Source organism: Lepidochelys olivacea, assembly GCF_965140295.1.
Source record: "Lepidochelys olivacea isolate rLepOli2 genome assembly, chromosome: 4".
NCBI lineage: Eukaryota > Metazoa > Chordata > Testudines > Cheloniidae > Lepidochelys > Lepidochelys olivacea.
This window is the reverse complement of record NC_140414.1, coordinates 116381546-116406894: the sequence shown is the minus strand read 5'-3', so window position 1 is coordinate 116406894 and position 25349 is coordinate 116381546. Positions and strand designations below refer to the sequence as shown.

Sequence of the window (25349 nt, the reverse complement as noted above, 5' to 3'; positions counted from 1 at the left end):
AAATTAGTTCAGTTTCACTGTCTAAATGCCTTAGTTTCAATTTTTGGTAGAATATGTTGTTTCATATTTGCTCAAGGATATTTTTATTCAGGTTCTGCACATTTAGGGTCTGATTTTGAGACCAGCCTCAATCTGACCTTTTTTGTGGGTGCAAAAAATGGAGGTCAGATTCTCAAAGGGTCTGTGTAGCAGGGCAGAAATTCAGAAGTCCCAAGTAAAGCACACAAAAATTCAGAGGTTTCTGGTGTGTGTTTATTTATAGTTGGGGGGGGGTTGTTTGTTGATTTTGGGAGTGGGGGGTGGTACAATCAAAATAACACAAACCAGCAAAGTTTCTGGCCATATTCCCTTCACGCAGCTGAACCGTATTTAAACTTAAACAAACCATTAAAACAGTCCTGCTCATGTGTCTCCAGAATATCATTGTTGTGGGCTTCCCCTCTCCCCAATACTAAAGAAGTGCTAAAGTTACATGTTGTTACACTGGCTCTTGGAATATAGATGAAACAGTTGTTTGCTAATACCTTAGAAGGGATACATCAAACGCAGTGTTATTGGAGGAGCTGTGGAAGCCAAGTGCATGTGATAGATTAAACCCACAAAGTTGCAGTTACTTGAGTACCTATTATAAAGGGGCAAAGCCTTCTTATGGAACTGAGAAACTGGCCTAATAATGTGGATTATATCCCCTCTCTACCAATTGCTAAACAGAACTGTGAAAAAATTATCTGGAAGAGGCTCATGGGGCGAATAGGATTTGCTACACATCATCTGAACTTATTATAGGGTTTGAATATTGTTTCATTACACCCTGTGGCAAAGAGTTTACTGCAATTTACTGTGTTATTTTCATTCATTGTATACAATTATTTGTTAATTTCTCCACTTGTATCATTCATCCTTGAATTGTTAATACTGTTTCATAGACACACTGTCTTTTGTGTAAACTATAGGGCTGTAATATTGCTGCAGAATAATTTGTTTCAGTGGGAGTGTCCCTTTATTGTAAAATGCCCAGATGGATATCCTCATTTCTGGAACAGGTAAATGCCCCCTCTCTCTTAAGTTCAGGTTTATACTTCTGAACCCATGATGTCCACTTGTTTTACTAGTTTATGGTATTATTGTACCCTTATGGAGCCCTGTGAAGGGGGATGCTCACCACTGGCACCACCTACTTGTCAGGTAGGGGTGTGGCAGGCTGTCTTCCTCCTGGGTACCCCTCTTTCCTACTACTGCTCTGCACTGTGGTGGTCAGTTCTTCCAGTGATTCTGCCATCCGGCCAGATCACGTGTTCAAGTCTGTCCTGTTTGGGGTATGTATAAAGGGGTATGTATAACAACTGGGGGAGTCTTCAGGATTAACCAGGAGGCCTCAGGGCTCCTCCCCTGAGTCAGGATCTCCTATCATGTCTTCAGAGTCTTCTCCCTCCAACTAGGTTCCCTGCATCAAGGTAAGCCAGTGTAGCATTCTTTCTCTTTAGGGGTTGATAGGGGAGCCTGGGCCCACCCTCTCCACTGGGATCCAGAGGTAGGCAGCTAAATCCTGCACCTGCAGGTCCTATGGGGCAGCCTCTCTAGATCACTTCCAGTTCGCTCTCTTCCCACAAGGTAAAGTAAAGAACAAAAACATAAAGATAAAATCTCTGATCTTCAGAGAGTCACAGGTGCCTGCTTTATAGGCTTGGCCAGGCCTGCGGCAGCAAGACCACTTCTGACACATTCAGGAGCTCAGCATGGAGGTCAGCTCACTTCCAGTGTCTGTCTGTCTGCCAGTGAGCCGCTCTGCTTTCCCTTTTAAGCAGCTCTTTAACCCCTTCCTTTCCAGTGCAGGGTTTGTACACTCTTCACAAGCCCCTTTCATTCTAAAGGATCCCAAGGGGCTTCACAAACTATGTAGAGTACATACAGAATGACTAAAATGCTGCCTCGTTGTAACAAGGACTGCATGCTGTACAACAGTACAGGAATGGAAAATACTGGCCAAGGACACAGAACACCCCTGTTTCTTTTGTAATCAACAGTATACCCCAACCATCACTGATTGCAGCCTACTGTGTAGTAAACAGTCACAGCAACGATAGTAAAGACCCATATGAAGTGGAGAGGTCTACATTAAAAAGTCAACCAAACTTACCCCAATTAATTCCTATTCTGCCATAAGTAAGGGCTTGTCAGCTGCACTACTATAGCTCTTTAGCAGAGGTGCTCCTATGCCAATGGGAGAGCTTCTTCCACAGCACAGTTAATTCACCTCCCGGAGAGGCAATAGCTGTGTTGATGAGCACTGTCTACGCGGAGGATTAGGTCAGTATAAATATGTTGCTCAGGGTGTGGATTTTTCACACCTTTGAGCAACATAGTTATACTGATATAGATCTGTAGTGTACATCTGGCCTGAAGGTCTGAACAGTTACTTCTTGTGCTCCTATGTGGTAAGTACATACTAGCTTTTAAATGGCAACCAGTGTGTAATGTAAACCCACATGAGAGGAGCAGTAGAGTCCCATTGGCCCCACCCAGAATTCCTTCTGATTGCTGGATTAAGGAACCCATTGTGCTAGGTGACATACAAATACAGTAATTCCTCACTTAAAGTCGTCCCGATTAACGTTGTTTCAGTGTTACGTTGCTGATCAATTAGGGAACATGCTCGTTTAAAGTTGCGCAATGCTCCCTTATAATGCCGTTTGGCAGCTGCCTGCTTTGTCCACTGCTTGCAGGAAGAGCAGCCCATTGCAGCTAGCTGGTGGGGGCTTGGAACCAGGGTGGACCAGCAGCCCCCCAGCAGCTCCCCACTCCCCTAAGTTCCCTGTGCAGCAGCCACCCAGCAGGCTATCAATTGCCTGCAGTTCAGCTATCCCCCCCCCCCCACTGCCATGTGCTGCTCTGCCCTCTGCCTTGGAACCTCCTGCTTGCTGTGTGTGGAGGGTGGGGGTGGGGGGAAGAAGGGGGCTAATGTCAGGATGTCTCCCTCCCCTCTGCTCCTGCACTCCGCTTACCCCATCTTCCATAGAGCGGGGGGGACACACGACAGGGCTCAGGACAGAGGGCTCTTCCTGGCAGCAGCTGCGGTCTCAGCTTGCTGATCTACTTAAAAAGGCAGTGTACTTAAGAGTTGGGTCAGTGTACTTAAAGGGGCAATGCACATCTCTCTCACACACACGGTGTGTGTCTCTGTCTCCCATGCTGTCTCTCCTCCCTCCATTCGTGCTGCCTTGTAGAGTGTGAGGCTACATTAACAAGAATGAGTTAACCCTTGAGGGCTCAGCCAATTGCTAGTTCATCATTTAGCAGTAAGGCATTCCGTGGGAAGTATCTCATCCTCTGACTTCACCACCTCAACCAAGCTTCACAATCATACCATAATACATATAATAATACTGTGTACCAGTATTAAATTAAAAAGAAAAGGAGTACTTGTGACACCTTAGAGACTAACAAATTTATTTGAGCATAAGCTTTCATGAGCTACAGCTCACTTCATCGGATGCTTATGCTCAAATAAATTTGTTAGTCTCTAAGGTGCCACAAGTACTCCTTTTCTTTTTGCGAATACAGACTAACATGGCTGCTACTCTGAAACCAGTATTAAATTGTTTGTTTAAAACTGATACTCTGTGTGTGTGTGTGTATATAATATAGTCTTTTGTCTGGTGAAAAAAATTTCCCTGGAACCTAACCCCCCCCATTTACATTAATTCTTATGGGGAAATTGGATTCGCTTAACATCGTTTCACTTAAAGTTGCATTTTTCAGGAATGTAACTACAGCGTTAAGTGATGAGTTACTGTACAGAATAAAAGGACAAGCCTTGCTCCAAAGAGCTTGCAGTATAAATGCAACAATGGGTGTAACAAACAGTGAAAATAAGCAGAAAAGGGATGAAAAGGGAACAATAAGAAGATTTCTTTACACATGCCCGTTATTCTCACAGCTAGACAGTTTCGAATAAGGGGTTTTGTTTTGTTAACTATAAGATAGACAGAACAAGGAGTAATGATCTCAAGTTGCAGTGGGGGAGGTTTAGGTTGCATATTAGGAAAAAAAAATTCACTAGGAGGGTGGTGAAGCACTGGAACACGTTATCTAGCGAGGTGGTGGAATCTCCTTCCTTTGAGGTTTTTAAGGTCAGGCTTGATAAAGCTCTGGCTGGGATGATTTAGTTGGAGATTGGTCCTGCTTTGAGCAGGGGGTTGGACTAGATGACCTCCTGAGGTCCCTTCCAACCCTGGTATTCTATGATTCTATGATATGTGTGTCACGGTTCCTCCCCCACTCTGAACTCTAGGGTACAGATGTGGGGACCTGCATGAAAAAACCTCCCAAGCTTATCTTTACCAGCTTAGGTCAAAACTTCCCCAAGGTACAAAATATTACACCTTGGACTGGCCGCTACCACCACCAAACTAATAGTGGTTACTGGGGAAGAGCTGTTTGGACGCGTCCTTCCCCCAAAAATACTTCCCAAAACCTTGCACCCCACTTCCTGGACAAGGTTTGGTAAAAAGCCTCACCAATTTGCTTAGGTGACTACAGATCCAGACCCTTGGATCTTAAGAACAATGAACAATCCTCCCAACACTTGCACCCCCCCCTTTCCTGGGAAATGTTGGATAAAAAGCCTCACCAATTTGCATAGGTGACCACAGACCCAAACCCTTGGATCTGAGAACAATGAAAAAGCATTCAGTGTTTTACAAGAAGACTTTTAATAAAAAATAGAAGTAAATAGAAATAAAGAAATCCCCCCTGTAAAATCAGGATGGTAGATATCTTACAGGGTAATTAGATCCAAAAACATAGAGAACCCCTCTAGGCAAAACCTTAAGTTACAAAAAAGATACACAGACAGAAATAGTTATTCTATTCAGCACAATTCTTTTCTCAGCCATTTAAAGAAATCATAATCTAACACATACCTAGCTAGATTACTTACTAAAAGTTCTAAGACTCCATTCCTGTTCTGTCCCCGGCCAAGAGGACTACAGACAGACCCAGACCCTTTGTTTCTCTCCCTCCTCCCAGCTTTTGAAAGTATCTTGTCTCCTCATTGGTCATTTTGGTCAGGTGCCAGCGAGGTTACCTTTAGCTTCTTAACCCTTTACAGGTGAGAGGAGCTTTCCCCTGGCCAGGAGGGATTTCAAAGGGGTTTACCCTTCCCTTTATATTTATGACAATGTGTAACACACAAATGAAATAAATACTGGAAGTCCCTGCCAACCACCTAGCTGTTTCTATTTGGGAAAATTCTGTAGGCATCACAGCAGAAATTGGTCTGGAAGAGGGATTTGAAGTAGCACAGGCTGGTGACACTATGGGTTAGTTCAGGAAGGACATTCCATACGTAAGGGATGGCGTAGAAGAAAGCACAAAGATGCCTGTGGGAGAAGTTGACCAATAGGTTATGGAGACTGGCTTTCTTTATTCAGAATGTAGATGCTACTTACAAAAGCAACCAAAAATGGTTGTAGCATAAATATTGTGCAGTCTGCCTTCTGTATCCCCTGGTTACCATCCATAGACTGTACTGAAAGTCCTAGAAAGAAATGATAGGATGATTGGTTAATGTAGTGTGATGTATATCAGTTTTAAGAGACATAAATATATTCGAATTCAAAACTTTTAGCTTATAATTTGCAGTTCTTTTTCAGTTCTGAATAAGCTTAGTTAAAACTAGCCTTTTAAAAAGTTGTTGTCTGTTTTTCTGTACATTGAGCCTGTATTTCCTCCAATGTTTTTCAGTGTACATCAGGAGTACCTCCATTTAAGTCAACTGATATTACAGCAATGTATTTGGAGGAATTAAAAAATAATCACTTGTGTTAAGCCTTTGTAGTTATTTTTGTTAGGTTATCCCAATGATGAGAGAAGTTGTTTAATGTGAGCCCAGATCAGCAGGCTTGGCAGCCTTTGCAAACCAGCACCTTAAGCTTCAAATTTAGCATATTCAGCAGGGTACTTTAGGGTACACAGCCTCAGTACATGAAATTTGATATCTTTGATGTGTGGGCCCAGCAGAAAAAAATTCTGTGTTCTCAATTCTCCCTCTCACAGAAAAGCAGAATTGCTGAGTATATTGCTGGTGGAGTGATCTGCCTGACCAGACATTTGTAGGTGCCTGGACGTGTGTGGAGACTCCCATCTCAGTTAACAAGAGACAGATTTTGGCCATTAATAGTTTGTGTGAATTTTTATTTTCAAATTTTTAATACACATCTTCAACTTTGTCAATTCATGTGTATATTTTAATTGTAATACCCAGAATCAGCAACTGGTGTCTATATTTGTATAATGACAGGTTTCATAGTAGCAGCCATGTTAGTCTGTATTCGCAAAAAGAAAAGGAGTATTTGTGGCACCTTAGAAACTAACCAATTTATTTGAGCATAAGCTTTCATGAGCTACAGCTCACTTAATCGGATACATAAAAGTAGAAAATGCAGTGAGGATGTTTTTATACACACAGGCCATGAAAAAATGGGTGTTTATCACTTCAAAAGGTTTTCTCCCCCCACCCCACTCTCCTGCTGGTAATAGCTTATCTAAAGTGATCACTCTCCTTACAATATGTATGATAATCAAGGTGGGCCATTTCCAGCACAAATCCGGGGTTTAACAAGAACGTCTGAGGAACGGGGGTTTGGCAAAAACAAGGGGAAATAGGTTACCTTGCATAATGACTTAGCCACTCCCAGTCTCTAGTCAAGCCTAAGTTAATTGTATCCAATTTGCAAATGAATTCCAATTCAGCAGTCTCTCGCTGGACTCTGGTTTTGAAGTTTTTCTGTTGTAATATCACAACTTTCATGTCTGTAATCGCGTGACCAGAGAGATTGAAGTGTTCTCCAACTGGTTTATGAATGTTATAATTCTTGACATCTGATTTGTGTCCATTTATTCTTTCACGTAGAGACTGTCCAGTTTGACCAATGTACATGGCAGAGGGGCATTGCTTGCACATGATGGCATATATCACATTGGTAGATGTGCAGGTAAACGAGCCTCTGATAGTGTGGCTGATGTTATTATGCCCTGTGATGGTGTCCCCTGAATAGATATGTGGACACAGTTGGCAACGGGCTTTGTTGCAAGGATAGGTTCCTGGGTTAGTGGATCTGTTGTGTGGTATGTAGTTGCTGGTGAGTATTTGCTTCAGGATGGGGGGCTGTCTGTAGGAAAGGACTGATCTGTCTCCCAAGATTTGTGAGAGTGATGGATCATCCTTCAGGATAGGTTGTAGATCCTTGATAATGCGTTGGAGAGGTTTTAGTTGGGGGCTGAAGGTGACAGCTAGTGGCGTTCTGTTATTTTCTTTGTTAGGCCTGTCCTGTAGTAGGTGACTTCTAGGTACTCTTCTGGCTCTGTCAATCTGTTCCTTCACTTCAGCAGGTGGGTATTGTAGTTGTAAGAATGCTTGATAGAGATCTTGTAGGTGTTTGTCTCTGTCTGAGGGGTTGGAGAAAATGCGGTTGTATCGTAGAGCTTGGCTGTAGACAATGGACCGTGTGGTGTGGTCTGGGTGAAAGCTGGAGGCATGTAGGAAGGAATAGCTGTCAGTAGGTTTCCGGTATAGGGTGATGTTTATGTGACCATCACTTATTAGCACTGTAGTGTCCAAGAAGTGGATCTCTTGTGTGGACTGGTCCAGGCTGAGGTTGATGGTGGGATGGAAATTGTTGAAATCATGGTGGAATTCCTCAAGGACTTCTTTTCCATGGGTCCAGATGATGAAGATGTCATCAATATAGTGCAAGTAGAGTAGCGGTATTAGGGGATGAGAGCTGAGGAAGCGTTGTTCTAAGTCAGGCATAAAAATGTTGGCATACTGTGGGGTCATGTGGGTACCCATAGCAGTGCCGCTGATTTGAAGGTGTACATTGTCTCCAAATGTGAAATTGTTATGGGTGAGGACAAAGTCACAAAGTTCAGCGACCAGGTTTGCCGTGACATTATCGGGAATAGTGTTTCTGACGGCTTGTAGTCCATCTTTGTGTGAAATGTTGGTGGGGGGAGAGAAAACCTGGATTTGTGCTGGAAATGGCCCACCTTGATTATCATGCACATTGTAAGGATGGTCACTTTAGGGAAGCTCTTACCAGCAGGAGAGTGGGGTGGGGTGAGAAAACCTTTTGAAGTGATACAGACCATGAAAAAATGGGTGTTTGTATATAAAAACATCCTCACTGCATTTTCCACTTTTATGCATCCGATGAAGTGAGCTGTAGCTCACGAAAGCTTATGCTCAAATAAATTGGTTAGTCTCTAAGGTGCCACAAGTACTCCTTTTCTATATGTGTATGTGGCCATGGTTTCTTGCAATTACATGGAGATAGGTTATATCCTGTCACTTTAGCAAGACAAGAATTGTTATTGCTAACTTCCCTTCTTATATGTTGGAGCAGAGAAAGATTGTATTCATATAAAATTTGTCACCTAAAGAGAAATGTAAATATAGATATACTCTGTTTATGATTATAATATAATTTCTTAGAGAAGGCTGTAACATCAAGTTATCGTAACTACAGCTGAATATCACTATTTCATTCCTTGAATGAATTGAATTTGTCATTGAATTTATCACCAGACCAATGCAGTCATATTCCATTTTCAAAATTACATAAGTGACTTGAAAATTAAATCACAGCTCACAGGTTCTCTCTTTTCACACACTCTTAGTAATAGTTAGCAGGGTCTACTTTTAGATATGCTTTGATAATAGATGCGCCAAGGACAGCAGATTTAGCAAATAAATATAGCTTTTTTCCTTCCTTTCTTTAAATTGATAATGAATTGGATAAGGACTTGTGATATATACATATAGGATTGTTTTTCAGGGCAAGTTATATGAATATAAACTTTGTAGTAGTTTAAAATCTGGAGATGGACAAACCTTAAAAAGTGTGAGGTTTTGTGAATTCCTCGTGCTGTTTTGGGGGTTCACAAAACTAGTTTGAGTTCCTCAACTCTGTTTTCTACTGATGGGAAGCCTGAGCTGGTGTACAATTTATATTAAGGAAAGAACAGCTTCCAAAAGCTCCACTAGAATTTTTCTTCCCCCTCTCTGCTGTTTATCCAGTCTTTCTCTCTCTCTGGTCGCTGCTTCAGTTTTACTCTGGTTTTCTAGAACTCATTTCAGCAGGAAGTTGTTCAGGCAGAGTTTTGCAAGTTCCAAAAGGGGTTGGCTATTTAAATAGATAATGGATACAGTAAATACGAACAAATTTTTTAAAGGGATATTAAACCTTATTCTTCAGGGTTTAAGCCAATCTCCAATTATTACAGATCAGGATAAGTTGTGAGGGCATCTGCCTACTGTCTACACCTTCTTCTGAAGCATCTGGTACTGGCCACTATCTGCACAGTATACTGGTCTAGATCGAGTGAAGGTCTGATTCAATGTGGCAACTCCTGTGTTCAGCAGGTTGTTTCCCTCTCTGTCCATGCTCTTCTCATTTTCAGTCTTCTTTCAATGGAGTGTAACGTAATTCTGAGTCAAACGTTTGAACTCAGTGTTTAAGTGCATTCAAAATTAAGCAAAATCAGTTTGACCACATCTGTTAAAAATGGTGTTATTTTGTCACATATTACATGGAGGACCTTTTTATTGCTATGCAGCTCAAGTAATATGAGAAATGTGATTACTTCTTTGTAGTTAATTACAAGTCAGTTGCTATAATGAAATATATTTCATAAAGAGCGTAGACTGAATTACAGTGGTTGGGATTCATTTTGAAATCATTTTCTTAATTGGTATTCCTTTACAAAAATTCTTTTGTACAGATAAAATATGTACAACAACTTTTAAGTTTCGTTTCATCTTTTTTTTTTTTGCAGTGATCTCAGTGAAAATCAAATTCAAGCAATTCCAAGGAAGGCTTTCCGTGGGGCCGTAGATATTAAAAATTTGTAAGTAGTTTCCTATTGACTTTTATATTTTGATGGTTATATTTTACTTGCACATTGTCTTTGTTTTATCAGATGTTTTTCTCTTCAAACACCTTTTGTAGCAACTGTTGAGAGAGTCTCTTCCTGAAAATCAAGAGATTTATTGTTGTTTTAGCAAAAGTATTTAATACATTTGAACATCCTAGAATTTCCTCTCACCAAATCCAAATGGTTAAAAAGGAATTAAAGATGTCAAAACAATATATTTATTTTCTTATGGTAACCTGGGTTTAATATCTGGTCTTCAGGCCTTTTTCAGGGTATGTCTATACTACTCGCCGAATCGGCGGGCAGCGATGGATCGAGCAGGGGTTGATTTATTGCATCTAGTCTAGACGCGATAAATCCAGCCCCAAGCGCTCTCCCGTCGACTCCTGTACTCCAGCACCGCGAGAGGCGTAGGCAGAGTCAACGGGGGAGTGACAGCAGTCGACTCACCATAGTGAAGACACCTCAGTGAGTAGGTCTAAGTATGTTGACTTCAGCTACTTTATTCATGTAGCTGAAGTTGCACAACTTAGATCGATTTTCCCCCTCCTGCTCCCCCCCGCCCAGTGTAGACCAGGCCTCAGTGTTTTAATGGAAAATGAAAATATGAGCTATCTTTTCTGACTATAACTATTTCTTGTGAAAATTTGTTCTGCTTAGGGTCTAGAGGGCTGCCTTTTATTTAATCTTGTTAAAGAGAAAGATTGAAATAATTGTATTAACCAATCCACTAGAATACATATCTACTTTTTATCTGACTACTTCTCTCACACAGTTTTTCTTTCATGGTAAAGCAAGCCCTTTGTACGGGATTGGTGACCATCTTTCTTGAGACATGGTAGCCCCATAACTCGTGCAATTTTTCATGGCTCCTAAATGTGGAATTTTGTCAGGTCTAAGGCAACAAATTGGTGACTTCTGCACTTACCATTTGCTAGTTGTGAGTGAATAAATTGCCTTTCATTCTATTAAAGACAGCAATAGTAAAACAGGACTTTTCAAAGCCCTCTTGTGGATTCCCCTCTGGATACAATTTTCTTCATTTGTTGTTCTGCCTGTAACAAGCAGTTTCTGAAAAGAAATGTTGTTCAAATTAAATGTGGGAGGAGGGAGGCTAAAAAGCAAAGCAAATAATGGTGGAACACTGCGTAGCTTATAATGGGACATCCTGAGACCACGAAGGGAAACAAGTTTGTATGCTAATCTAAAGCTTTCTGCATCTGGTATCAGGCTAGCAAATTAAGTGGGCCTGTTGGATTAAACAGTTCTTGCGTAATTTCATGTTTAGAGCTTCAGCTTCAGAAAAGGGTTCAGGAATGTTCTTTGAGTCTGTTTACAGAGATTAGATTGGATTTGTGCTGGAAATGGCCCAACTTGATTATCATACACATTGTAAGGAGAGTGATCACTTTAGATGGAGAAAACCTGGATTTGTGCTGGAAATGGCCCAACTTGATTATCATACACATTGTAAGGAGAGTGATCACTTTAGATAAACTATTACCAGCAGGAGACTGGGGTGGGGGGAGGTATTTTTTCATGCTTTGTGTGTATGAAAAGATCTTCTACACTTTCCACAGTACGCATCCGATGAAGTGAGCTGTAGCTCACGAAAGCTTACGCTGAAATAAATTGGTTAGTCTCTAAGTAAGGTGCCACAAGTACTCCTTTTCTTTTTTCAAATATCTCTGCCTCCCTGACCCTAACAGTCATCCTACTCCAGGGTCTGCACAATCTTTTTTGTGCATCATCCTCCTTATCTCACTTTGGCAATCTCTGTAGACCCTTTTTCTTTTAGAGCATCAAGCTCCTGTAGCCTCTATAGTGGCCTATCGTCTCCTGTATTCTTCATTGTGCTTAGGTGTGTAGGAGAGCATTGTCTAGCGAGAATATTATGATACTGCAATGACTTAATGGCATGAAACATATTCAGAAAGACATATAATTGTATTTCTGTTTATAAAAAGGTGATACTGGTGATTTTCCATCACCTCACAGTGAGACTGTGGCTAGAATAAACAGCCACCTCTCCCGATGACACATAGGAGAGAGGTGGCTGTTTATTCTAGGGAGGCAAATGAATTTTGTAAACTAATTTCTGTACTCCTCAAGCTTCTTTTATTCAGCTGAATGTGCGCTCTATCATAGAGTCTTGTAAAGATACTAGAAAGTTTAAAGCAGAGAATTGGGCCTATTGATTATGATTCTTGACTCATGCTTTTATATTTAAAAATATTCATGTTGAAGTTTCACTCTGCATTAAAATCTGAGATTAAATCTGAGGCAAGCCCTACCCCCTTATATAAATGTTGCTCAAGGTGTGTTGGTTTGGGTTTTGAGTTTTAATTTTTGGCATTTTGGGGCCATTATTATTTCAAGTCTAAGAAAATTTTTGCTACCACTAGAGGGCAATATTTCTCTGAATGATCCTTTGCATAAGAAAATTGTTATGGCTCTAAAAAGAACTTTGAATAGTAATGAGTCTGCATCAATGGAAACTTTCTAATGTGGGGGTGAGATTTAAGAATGCCAGAAATATCCCAGTACATTGTAATTTAGACTCCAGTTTCCTGCGTGACATAGGACAGGACTACCTCCAGGATTTAACAAAGGTTTAGAGTATGTATTCTAGTGTGGTAGCCGGCAGAGCAGTTTGCCTAAGGTTCTGGTATTCAAATCACTTATAATCACTCTGTACACACCAATAACAATGTTTAAAGCCTTTCCTCTTTTGGGGATAATCCATGCAAAGCTATCAGCAAGGTCCTAACAATACCAAAAAGTCCAAAGCCTCTTTGTAGCACCAAAATTCTGAATTTCAGAATGGCCACCATAGATTGCTTCCTTTTCTTGTGGTCCAAAGAAGAATATTTTCTCAGATCTTTGTCACTAGTAGAACAAAAGGAAATTTCAAAAAGTTTTCCACAGAAATACCTATACATCATCTGACTAGACAATGACAGTATCTCTTTGCCATCTCGTAGTGGAATGTATATCATTGGGTTGGGTGGTCTCTGTGTAACTTGTGATAACAGACAAGTTCTAGCATTTATTAAATTAAATCTTTAGAAAATGGATGCCCTCCACACCTCTCTGGAGACTTGAGAAAGAGAGGCAGAGTTTAAAACCACAATTTCCTATCCATAGAAGTAATATCTGTCAAGATCAGATAGATAGCAAACACTGTGTTCTGTTTGATTGTCCAAAAGAAGTCAGGAAACAGCTGACCAATCGTCGGTTTAGAAAGATTGAACTAATTTGCAAACAAAAGCTGTTACAAAATAGAGTGGTTAAAATCTTTTTTCTATCCATCGATTCAGGTGATTGTCTAATATACAACCACCAAAGTACTTGCATCGCCTCATTGAGTATTATTGTTACCAATAATTAAGGTTTGTTCTAATCTCAGCATTTCCGATGTATTACTCTGACCTTTGGTCTGGCCATGACGCTAAGAATCTTCATCAAAATTATAGTGGTGATAGTAGCAGAGATAAGGAATAAAGTAAAAGTAGGAATCTGATATTGGGACAATTTGCTAATTCAAACTACATTATGTTTAGAATTTATTCTTAAACTACAGTTGATGTTCATCAAACGCACTAGTACTTTATTTTGTCAGGAGTCAAGAGACAGAACAGCCTGGCAAGGCATTTCAGTGCAGTCAAATAATGGCCTTCCAATCTTCCAGAAGAGTGAGCAAAATAAAACAAAAGTTTGTTCAGCTCAGCTAGATGGGAGCATTCTTCTTTGTGCAAGTAATATCTTTCTTGGGTCTTTCTGGTTTCTTGCCTCAGAGTTAGCTCCTGTGTCGACTACACTCCAGAGCCCTCTTGCACCTTCTACAAAGAAAGAGTTCAGTTTCCATAGAACTTGGACAAAATCATCCTTATCAGGACAATCTCAAGCTTTCTTTAATATTATGCATAAGATATCACCATTTTCAGAGGACTTGAGAACCAGAATTGCTAGTGTATTCTGAAAGACGTCAATCTCTTGGGATAGCTAGTTCACCTACATCACCAACTCAGACATTAAATCTGACCAGGTCGGAGATATGTGTTTACATAAACATCTTAGAAAAAAGAGCAGTATTGGAGGCTCAGAACATGTTTTGTTGGACTCTGAAATGTATGAAGTTCTCCGGGACAATTCAGCGGTGCTATAATAGAAACTATTAAAATGTCAGTATTTACTAACATTTACCACAATTATGAATCTTATGAATCCACAATTATGACACAGGAATTCTGTGTCAGAGGTAAGAATTGAACTTAGACCTTCTGAATCCCAGGTCAGTGTCTTCACTGCATACTCTTGGGGGAATTCTGTGCCAAAAAATTAACAATTCTGCACACAATATTTTTAAATTCTGCAAAATTCTGCATATTTGAATTGTCAAAATAATGCAATATTTTCAATGGTTTCAATTATTTTGGTAATTAATTAAACTACAATACAATGGATGGAGAATGGGAGTGGGGAGCATTGGAGAAAATCCCCAATCCCCCTTGCCTAATAGTAATGTAGCTAGTAATGAGCCTTTATTTCGAGTTATTAGTCAACAAATATATGCAGCTATATGCTCAATGTTACATCATAGGCAACTGAAGAGCAAGTGAGGGTGGCTGAGGAATTAAACTCACAATGTATATTGGCTACTGTCTAGCTCCAGAAAGGTCAGTAGCAAACAGGTCATGGAGCACATTTTGATAGGAAATTTTTTCAGTCAAAAAATTTAGACCAGTTCTAATCACTAAAGCACCATAAGTATTTAAAAGCCATATTATTCTTTATACCATAATGGCAATGTAAAGGAGCCTTAAAACTTTTACACCTGTTTTATACTTCTGGGGGAATTCACAAAGACAATGGGAACAATTAAATAAGCAGGCAGGCTGCTACATTCTGTTCTGCCTCAGGGGACAGAGCCTACCTACCCCTCAGAAACACCTTGAAGCCCCGCCCCTCCATGCCAAGCGTGCTGCAATTTCGAGCAAGAAGGATTGAGTGTGTGTGTCTCTCTCGTGCACGGCTGCCCCTCCCTCCCCAAGCTGTGATTGAACCGTGCGCTGCCAGGGAGGGCATATGACCACTCTCGTGGCTTCCCTTTGCTTCCCTGTCAGAAATCATTTTTCTACAGGGAAACAAAGAAATCTGTGGGGGACATGAATTCTGAACGTGTGGAGTGACCAAAAATTACCCCAGGAGTAACTGCAAAGCCATCTCTGTTAATCTCATGTGACCCGACTCCCTGTTAGTGCAGTTCGTAAAGGCAGCCACCTTAATTCACCCTCATGTCTGCAGTATTGCTCCATCTAAGGATACACATTCTCACTTCCAGCTCTCTCTGAACTTCCTTTTTCAGCCCCTTGCCACTATTTCCTCTCTTTCCTGCCTTTTTCTTAGTAGATTTCTTTTGTGCTCTTTTTCTGAAACCCTCCTTACCTAAAAAGAAAAGGAAAGCTTATGCTCAAATAAATTTGTTAGTCTCTAAGGTGCCACAAGTACTCCTTTTCTTTTTGCGAATACAGACTAACATGGATGCTACTCTGAAACCTCCTTACCTAGTTATTCTTCAGGACAAGGTGACATTGAGTAGAGGAGTCTAGTGATATATGAAAGTGGGTCCAAGTCCATTAAAAACAGTGGATAAAGGTAGTAAAACACAGTTGGCAAAGATTGTTCTGCCTGTCCATGGAGTACGACAGACTTGGACACCCATGTTTCTAGTGACACCCTTTAGCTGGCACATCCTACTGGCTGGTCTCAAGAAATAAGGAAGTCTGAACTTTTTCATCCCTGCTGCATATAATATAGCTCCCTCCAGCTTTTCCCCCATATACTCTAGTATTTTATAATTTAGTGTTGGCTTTATTGACTCCATCTGGTCTGACACGGCATGTGAAGGATGCCGAAATACTAAGTCTGTGTGCCTGTTGTTTCGCTACAGGAGTATCACCCCCATGTGGAATAATCTCAGTGTACTATATGTGTATTGATATAGGCTCATATGCCACATTTTTCTTAATAACATCATCGTAGTTTATATAAGCCATAGCTTGATTTTAAAGTGCTCTAATCAAGTTTGTTTTAGTATGTAGTCAGGGCTGGCCTTACCATGAGGCGAACTGAGGTGGCCACCTCAGGTTCCAGACTGTGTGGGGGAAGGGGGCCACTAGGACCCGGAGTGTAGAAAATTGTGTCTGCTGCTGGTGCATATGTATTCTCTCTGCTCTAGATGCACAGAGATGGTGGAGTGCTGGAGGAAGGAGGGCACAAGAGACTTAACAGGCAGGCAGGAGAAAAGGTGAGAGGGAATAACAGAAACCAGCAGGAGCTACAGGGGGAGACAGGAGGAGGAGCCTCTTATGTACCTCTCTAGGACCCCCAGGAGTCTGAACTAATTAACACCAGCTTCTCAAGGACCTTCCTGTTTCCTGCTGCTTCCCTGAATCCACTTGAGGAGAACAGGCAGTCAGCTGAAGTAGTAGGAGCCAGTTAGGCCCTTAAGATGGGGAAATCTTCCCTCAGGCCCTGCTACCAGCCTGCTTATTTCTCCCCTTCAATTGAGTGTTGATAGCCACTATAGCTGGCACAGAACAACAGTCATGAGTGAAAGAAGAAAACGCCCCTCTGGGGCAGCATTCAGAAAAAGAAAGAAAGCAAAGGAAACTTTTCTATCTAAGCAGGAAGGAGCTCTCTTAAGATACATGGACACAGATGTCCACGGTGAGCCTTCCGGCCCCAGTGAGGATGAGGGTGGTGAGGAGATGCCTGATCTTCCAGTTAGTCAGAGTGCAGGTGACCTGGCAGGTACTGCAGCATCCATATCTCCACCTCAAATGGATGTAACCATGCACATTCCTGAAGAAAGGTGTAGATCAGAGAAGAGTGTGGTGGAGGCGCAAGAAACAGCTGCTGCTGTGTTTAGTTCCTTAAGTCTAGATGATCCAGCACTGTAGACCCACTTGCGCAGCAGCCTGTGGGACTTCCTTGTACTGCATGGGCCACAGCAAATGAAAAACTTCATGTTCCTCAAAGACAATGAAAATAGAAGTTTCCATCCAACACATTACTGGCATGAAATTCCCAATGGTGACAAAGTGGAGAGGCCACGGCTTACGTACTCAAAAACCCAGAATGCCACATACTGTTTTTATTGCAAACTCTTCCAGTCTAATATTCTAGCCACATTGGTTTCCACAGGAACAAAGGAATGAAAAAATCTGGCATGCCATGAGAAGGCAGCAAATCACCAGAGAGCATTCCGTAGGTGGAAAGAGCTTGAGATGAGATTAAGGTTAAAGGCCACCACAGATGATCAGCATCAAGAGAAGATTGCATCAGAGTCTCTTTACTGGCAAAATGTTTTGAAAAGGCTCATTGCCATTGTGAGAATGCTTGCTACCCAAAACCTAGCACTGTGTGACACTTCAGATCATCTTTATGTGCCAAACAATGGAAACTTCCTTGAAGTTGTGGAGCTGATGGCTGAGTTTGGTGCTCAGGAGCATTGAAAAAGAGTCACTACCCAAGAAATGTAAACACACTGCAACCTTGGAAAAACTATTCAAAATGAGATCATACAGTTACTGGCAACAAAAGTCAAACAGAAGATTGTGGCAGATCTGAAGTCAGCAAGATATTACTCTGTTGTTCTGGATTGCACACGTGATGGAACAAATGACTTTAATGGCGCGTTTTGTAACAACAACAGAGCCTAGTGAAAATGCCCCTGCAATGGTGACTGTCACAGAGCATTTTCTAGAATTTATTGACATTGATGATACTACAGGAGCTGGTATGACAAATGTGCTTCTTAAAAAGCTGGAAGATACGGAAATTGGGATAGCTGACATGAGAGGTCAGGGCTATGATAATGGTGCCAACATGAGGAAAGAACGGAAGAGTGCAGACACGGATACGAGAGTTAAACCCTCAAGCTTTTTTTGTCCCCTGCAGTTCTCATTCATTGAACTTGGTGGTCAGTGATACAGCTGCTGATTTTTTTAATGTAATTCAAAACATCTGTGTATTTTTCTCTGCATCAACTCATCAATGGCAAATTTTGAAGCAACATCTGGGAACATCCTCTCTGACACTGAAACCACTGAGTGCCACATGATGGGAAAGTTGAGTGGAGGCGATAAAGCCTATCAAACACCAAATTGGGAAGATAGATGATGCCATAGTTGCCATTATGGAGGATAATGCTATGACAGGTACTGTTTGTAGAAGAACAGTGGCAGAGGGAAATGGAATCAACGAACATACATAACTTCAAATTTCTGTGTGGCTTAGTGTTGTGGTATGACATACTGTTTGAAATAAATGTTGTAAGCAAGAGACCTCAAGGTTTTGACCTTGATATATCTGGAGCAATGGAACAACTAGACAAAGCAAAGTCATACCTACAGTTTTGCCGGTCAGATGTGGGATTTCAAAACGTTCTGAAGAGTGCACAGAAATTGGCAGAGGGACTTCCCACTAAAGCTATTTTCCCACCCATTCAAGAATACAAGAGTCATCAAAGAAGAAGACATTTTGATTACCAGGCATGTTATAATCCCATAAAAACCCAAAACAAGAATTCAAAGTTGAATTCTTTAACAGGTGCTAGATTGTGCAATACAGTCAGTTGAAGAATGTTTCATGCAGCTCAAGGAACACAGCAGTATATTTGGGATGTTGTATGATATTCCAAAACTCCTCACTATACCTGAAGAAGACCTACACCAGCAATGCAGGGCACTAGAGACAGTGTTGACACATGATGACATGTGTGATATTGATGCGAGTGATTTAGGTGATGAACTGAAAGCCCTTTCAAGATACATTTCAGCAGGATCAACTCCAAAGGCTGTTCTGAATATATGTGCACAAATAAGATGACCACCCTCTTTCCAAATGCTTTTGTTGCTCTGCGCATACTTCCAACACTTCCTGTAACAGTTGCCAGTGGAGAACACAGCTTCTCCAAGCTGAAGTTAATAAAAACACATCTACGCTCCACAACGACACAGGAGAGGCTGGTCGGCCTTGCAACCATCTCAATAGAGCATGAGCTGGCCCAGACTGTTGACCTTCAGAAGGATGCAGTTCAAATCTTTGCAACCAAGAAGGAACGGAAAGCACCACGTTGATTATTCAAACAGATAAAAATGCCAGTGTTTACTATGCAGACAAGAAAATAACAGAACGCCACTACCCATCATCTTCAGCCCCCAACTAAAACCTCTCCAACGCATCATCAAGGATCTACAACCTATCCTGAAGGACACCCCCCCATCACTCTCACAGATCTTGGGAGACAGGCCAGTCCTTGCTTACAGACAGCCCCCCAACCTGAAGCAAATACTCACCAGCAACCACACACCACACAACAGAACCACTAACCCAGGAACCTATCCTTGCAACAAAGCCCCGTTGCCAACTGTGTCCACATATCTATTCAGGAGACACCATTATAGGGCCTAATCACATCAGCCACACTATCAGAGGCTCGTTCACCTGCACATCTACCGATGTGATATATGCCATCATGTGCCAGCAATGCCCCTCTGCCATGTACATTGGTCAAACTGGACAGTCTCTACGTAAAAGAATAAATGGACATCAAGAATTATAACATTCAAAAACCAGTCGGAGAACACTTCAATTTATTTGGTCACTTGATTACAGACCTAAAAGTTGCAATTCTTCAGCAAAAAAACTTCAAAAACAGACTCCAACGAGAGACTGCTGAATTGGAATTAATTTGCAAACTGGATACAATTAACTTAGGCTTGAATAGAGACTGGGAGTGGATGTGTCATTACGCAAAGTAAAACTATTTCCCCATGTTTATTCCCCCCCTCCACCCTGCACTGTTCCTCAGACATTCTTGTCAACTGCTGGAAATGACCCACCTTGATTATCACTACAAAAGGTTTTTCCCCCCCAGTTCTCCTCTTGGTAATAGCTCACCTTAAGTGATCACTCTCTTGTTAGTGTGTATGGTAACACCCATTGTTTCATGTTCTCTGTGTATATAAATCTCCCCACTGTGTTTTCCACTGAATGCATCCGATGAAGTGAGCTGTAGCTCAAGAAAGCTTATGCTCAAATAAATGTGTTAGTCTCTAAGGTGCCACAAGTACTCCTTTTCTATTTGCTGTTCAGGCATTTGAAAGTTAAATGTGACTTAAAATTTTTAAACAAGGCATTTTAAGTTGTTAATTTTTCTTTATTGGGGTAGGTAGCAGAGCAGTACCATGAGAGGAGTAGAACAGGAAGAAGGCAGAATTGAGACGTTTTAAAGTTTTGGCCCAAGCGAGGGGAAATGGGGCGTCATTTGAGCTCCCCGCCTCAGTTGCCAAAATGTTGTGGGCTGGCCCTGTATGTAGTTCAGGAACAAGAGTCTTTGGATGCCTTATATGAAGACAATTGAATTTCAGAAGGAGGAGACCACTAACGGGTGCCCCCCGCCCCGCAAAAAAGCTGATTACTGATTAGTTACTGTGGCTACCTGTGCAAATAAAGAAGGAACTGAAACTCATTCATTCTAAATTAGCATATTGAGAGGATGAGTAAATACTTGGCAGGTTAAACATCTGCATTTCTTAAAGGGTGAATGCTTTTGGTTAAGACTATTAGTCTGCATCATATTGTTTTCGCTTCTAAACACACACTTCAGCAAGTTTCAGATATTAGCGCTTCATTGGGGTTTTCTTAGAGCAGTGGCTCTCAACCTTTCCAGACTATTGGACCCCTTGCAGGAGTCTGATTTGTCTTGTGTACCCCCAAGTTTCACCTCACTTAAAAATGACTTGCTTACAAAATCAGATATAAAAATATAGAAGTGTCACAGCACACTAGTACTGAAAAGTTGCTTACTTTCTCATTTTTACCATATATATGAAATAAATCAATTGGAATATAAATATTGTACTTCCATTTCAGTGTATAGTATATAGAGCATCATAAACAAATCACTGTCTGTATGAAATTTTAGTTTGTAGTGACTTCGCTAGCCTGTTGTAAAACTAGGCAAATATCTAGATGAGTTGATGTATCCCCGGGTAGATCTCTGCGTACCCCCAGGCATACACATAGCACTGGTTGAGAATCACTGTTTTAGAGGATGAGAAGGAAAGACCAAAGTTGTTCATTTAAAGTAAATTATAGGGTGGATACTTGGATGTAGTAAATGCTGATTTAATGTTACCATAGAACAAGTGGTTCTTGACCATTTCAATACTATTATACCCCCAATTTCCATCCCAGGAGCCTCCTCCCATCTAGCCGGGACCTCCTTTTCAGTTAGCATTTGGGAAGGGCTAGGTGGTCAGGAATCCCTGCTTTAGAATAATCAAGAAAGGGACATTGAGGGCTGGTTTATCCCCTTCTTGTAACTACCTACGCATAGACTCTTATTCTACCTATTTGCGTTTTGTTGTCCACATATGGTGTTTGTTCATAAACACTGCAAAGCCCACTTACTTGCAAAAGCTAAAATGTTAACTCACAAACACTTCATGTACCTGTACATAGCAGCATGCCATAAACATGTTACAAAAAATTATTAAATAAAATCACCTAAACATCTTCTATTGAATAGTACTGTTGACATTCTGAGATTGAAAACTTCGCTAATTGGAGTTACATTTTATGTCCAGGTTAGGAGTGAAGGATATTAACGATGAGCATTACAAGTACTGGACTCTTCTCAAATGATAGTATAGTATTCTATTCCATTCCAACTGCCAATGTATGGGCTATACATCTGCCAAGATCCCCTTCGACACAAAAATCTAGCACAAAAAACAAAGGGGAAAAAATCTATTTCCATAAGATTGCATGGAGTAAATATATTTCTGGTAACATGTAGAAAAATCTTTTGACATGTGCTGGCATATCTACCAATCTATTCTCATTTTACAATTTCTTCAAAATCAACTAGAACTATCTGTGTGGAATGAAGGGAGAATGGGTAAAATTTTCAAAAACCTCCCAAGTGATTCCTCATGCTTATCTACACGTGCAGTTATTTCCCAATAGCTATTCCAGCATAACTTTGTGTGGAAACTCTTATTCTGGAATAAGAATACCCTTTTCCAAGTTAGCTTAACCTACTTTGGAACTGGATTAAGCAACACCAGAAAAAGGCAATGCTGGTGAGTATTTGCTTCAGGTTCAGGGGCTGTCTGTAAATGAGGACTGGCCTGTCTCCCAAGATCTGTGAGAGTGAGGGATAGTCCTTCAGGATAGGTTGTAGATCCTTGATAATGCACTGGAGAGGTTTGGGAGAAAGGCCAGTCCTTGCTTACAGACAACCTCCCAACCTGAAGCAAATACTCACCAGCAACCACACAGCAAAAACACTAACCCAGGAACCTATCCTTGCAACAAAGCCCGTTGCCAACTCTGTCCATATATCTATTCAAGGTACACCATCATAGGACCTAATCACATCACCCACACCATAAGAGGCTCATTCACCTGCACATCTACCAATGGGATATATGCCATCATGTGCCAACAATGCCCCTCTGCTGTGTACATTGGCCAAACCAGACAGTCTCTATGCAAAAGAATAAATGAACACAAATCAGACATCAAGAATTGTAACATTCAAAAACCAGTCGGAGAACACTTCAGCCTCCCTGGTCACTCAATTTCAGACCAAAAGTCTCAATTCTCTAACAAAAAAAAACTTCAAAAACAGACTCCAAGAAGAAACTGCAGAATTGGAATTAATTTGCAAACTGGACACTGTTAAATTAGGCTTGAATAAAGACTGGAAGTGGATGGGTCATTACACAAAGTAAAAACTATTTCCCCGTGTTAATTTTTCTGCCTACTGTTACTCATACCTTCTTGTCAACTGTTTGAAATGCGCCATCCTGATTATCACTACAAAAGGTTTTTTTCACCTGCTGATAATAGCCCACCTTAATTAATTGGTCTAATTACAGTTGGTATGGCAACACCCATTTTTTATGTTCTGTGTGTGTGTGTGTGTGTGTGTATATCTATATCTATATCTTCCTACTGTATTTTCCACTGCATGCATCTGATGAAGTGGGTTTTAGCCCACGAAAGCTTATGCCCAAATAAATTTGTTAGTCTCTAAGGTGCCACAAGTATTCCTCAGTTTTTTTGCTGATACAGACTAACACGGCTACCACTCTGAAATCTGTAAACATGATATATCTTGATTTTATAGATACTAAGGTCAGAAGGGACCATTATGATCATCTAGTCCAACCTCCTGCACAGTGCAGGTCACAGAATCTCACTCACCCACTCCTGCGAAAAACCTCTCACCTATGTCTGAGCTATTGAAGTCCTCAAATGGTGGTTTAAAGACTTCAAGGAGCAGAGAATCCTCCAGCAAGTGACCCGTGCCCCATGCTACAGAGGAAGGCGAAAAACCTCCAGGGCCTCTTCCAATCTGCCTTGGAGGAAAATTCCTTCCCGACCCCAAATATGGCGATCAGCTAAACCCTGAGCATGTGGGCAAGATTCACCAGCCAGATACCCAGGAAAGAATTTTCTGTAGTAACTCAGATTCCACCCCATCTAACATCCCATCGGGCCTATTTACCATGAATATTTAAAGATCAGTTAATTACCAAAATCATGTTATCCTATCATACCATCTTCTCCATAAACTTATCGAATTTAATCTTAAAGCCAGGTAGGTCTTTTGCCCCCACTACTTCTCTTGGAATCCTATTCCAAAAGTTCGCTCCTCTGATGGTTAGAAACCTTCATCTAATTTCAAGTCTAAACTTCCCAATGACCAGTTTATATCCATTTGTTCTTGTGTCCACATTGGTACTGAGCTTAAATAATTCCTCTCCCTCTCCGGTATTTATCCCTCTGATATATTTATAGAGAGCAATCATATCTCCCCTCAAGCTTCTTTTAGTTAGGCTAAACAAGCCAAGCTCAGTGAGTCTCCTTTCATAAGACAGGTTTTCCATTCCTCAGATCATCCTAGTAGCCCTTCTCTGTACCTGTTCCAGTTTGAATTCATCCTTCTTAAACATGAGACCAGAACTGCACACAGTATTCCAGGTTTGGTCTCACCAGTGCCTTGTATAACGGTACTAAAACCTCCTTATCTCTACTGGAAATACCTCGCCTGATGCATCCCAAGACCGCATTAGCTTTTTTCACGGCCATATCACGTTGGCAGCTCATAGTCATCCTATGATCAACCAATACTCAAAGGTCCTTCTCCTCCTCCATTACTTCTAATTGATGCGTCCCCAACTTATAACTAAAATTCTTGTTATTAATTCCTAAATGCATAACCTTACACTTCTCACTATTAAATTTCATCCTATTACTATTACTCCAGTCTACAAGGTCATCCAAATCTTTCTGTATGATTTCCCGGTCCTTCTCTAAATTGGCAATACCTGCCAGCTTTGTATCATCCACAAAGTTTATTAGCACACTCCCACTTTTTGTGTCAAGGTCAGTAATAAAAAGATTGGTCCCAAAACTGATCCCTGAGGAACTCCACTTGTAACCTCCCTCCAGCCTGACAGTTCACCTTTCAGTAGGTCCCGCTGTAGTCTCCCTGTTAACCAATTCCTTATCCACCTTTCAGTTTTCATATTGATCCCCATCTTTTCCAATTTAACTAATAATTCCCCATGTGGCACGGTATCAAACGCCTTACTGAAATCTAGGTGGATTAAATTAGATCCACTGCATTTTCTTTGTCTAAAAAATCTGTTACTTTCTCAAAGAAGGAGATCAGGTTGGTTTGGCACAATCTACCTTTTGTAAACCATGTTGTATTTTGTCCCATTTACCATTGACCTCAGTATCCTTAACTACTTTCTCCTTCAAAATTTTTTCCAAGACCTTGCATACTACAGATGCTAAACTAACAGGCCTGTAGTTACCCGGATCACTTTTTTTTCCTTTCTTAAAAATAGGAACTATGTTAGCAGTTCTCCAGCCATATGGTACAACCCCTGAGTTTACAGATTCATTAAAAATTCTTGCTAATGGGCTTGCAATTTCATGTGCCAATTCCTTTAATATTCTTGGATGAAGATTATCTGGGCCCCCCAATTTAGTCCCATTAAGCTGTTCGAGTTTCGCTTCTACCTCAGATATGGTAATGTCTACCTCCATATCCTCATTCCCATTTGTCATGCTACCATTATCCCTAAGATCCTCTTTAGCCTTATTAAAGACTGAGGACATAGTATTTGTTTAGATATTGGGCCACGCCTAGATTATCCTTGACCTCCACTCCATCCTCAGTGTTTAGCGGTCCCACTTCTTCTTTCTTTGTTTTCTTCTTATTTATATGGCTGTAGAACCTTTTACTATTGGTTTTAATTCCCTTTGCAAGGTCCAACTCTCCTTGACTTTTAGGCTTTCTCACTTTATCCCTACAT

The 25349-nt window shown here is 40.9% G+C and overlaps 1 protein-coding gene across 8 annotated transcripts in view; it reads left to right on the top strand.

Moving 5' to 3' along the window:
* Positions 1–25349, top strand: part of SLIT2 (slit guidance ligand 2) — a 423995-nt gene that overhangs the window by 238688 nt on the left and 159958 nt on the right. For all 8 annotated transcript variants that reach the window (XM_084626161.1, XM_084626159.1, XM_084626160.1 and 5 more), the window contains exon 5: positions 9838–9909. In XM_084626161.1, the coding sequence (XP_084482287.1) occupies positions 9838–9909 (72 nt within the window). The remainder of the gene's footprint in view (positions 1–9837; positions 9910–25349) is intronic.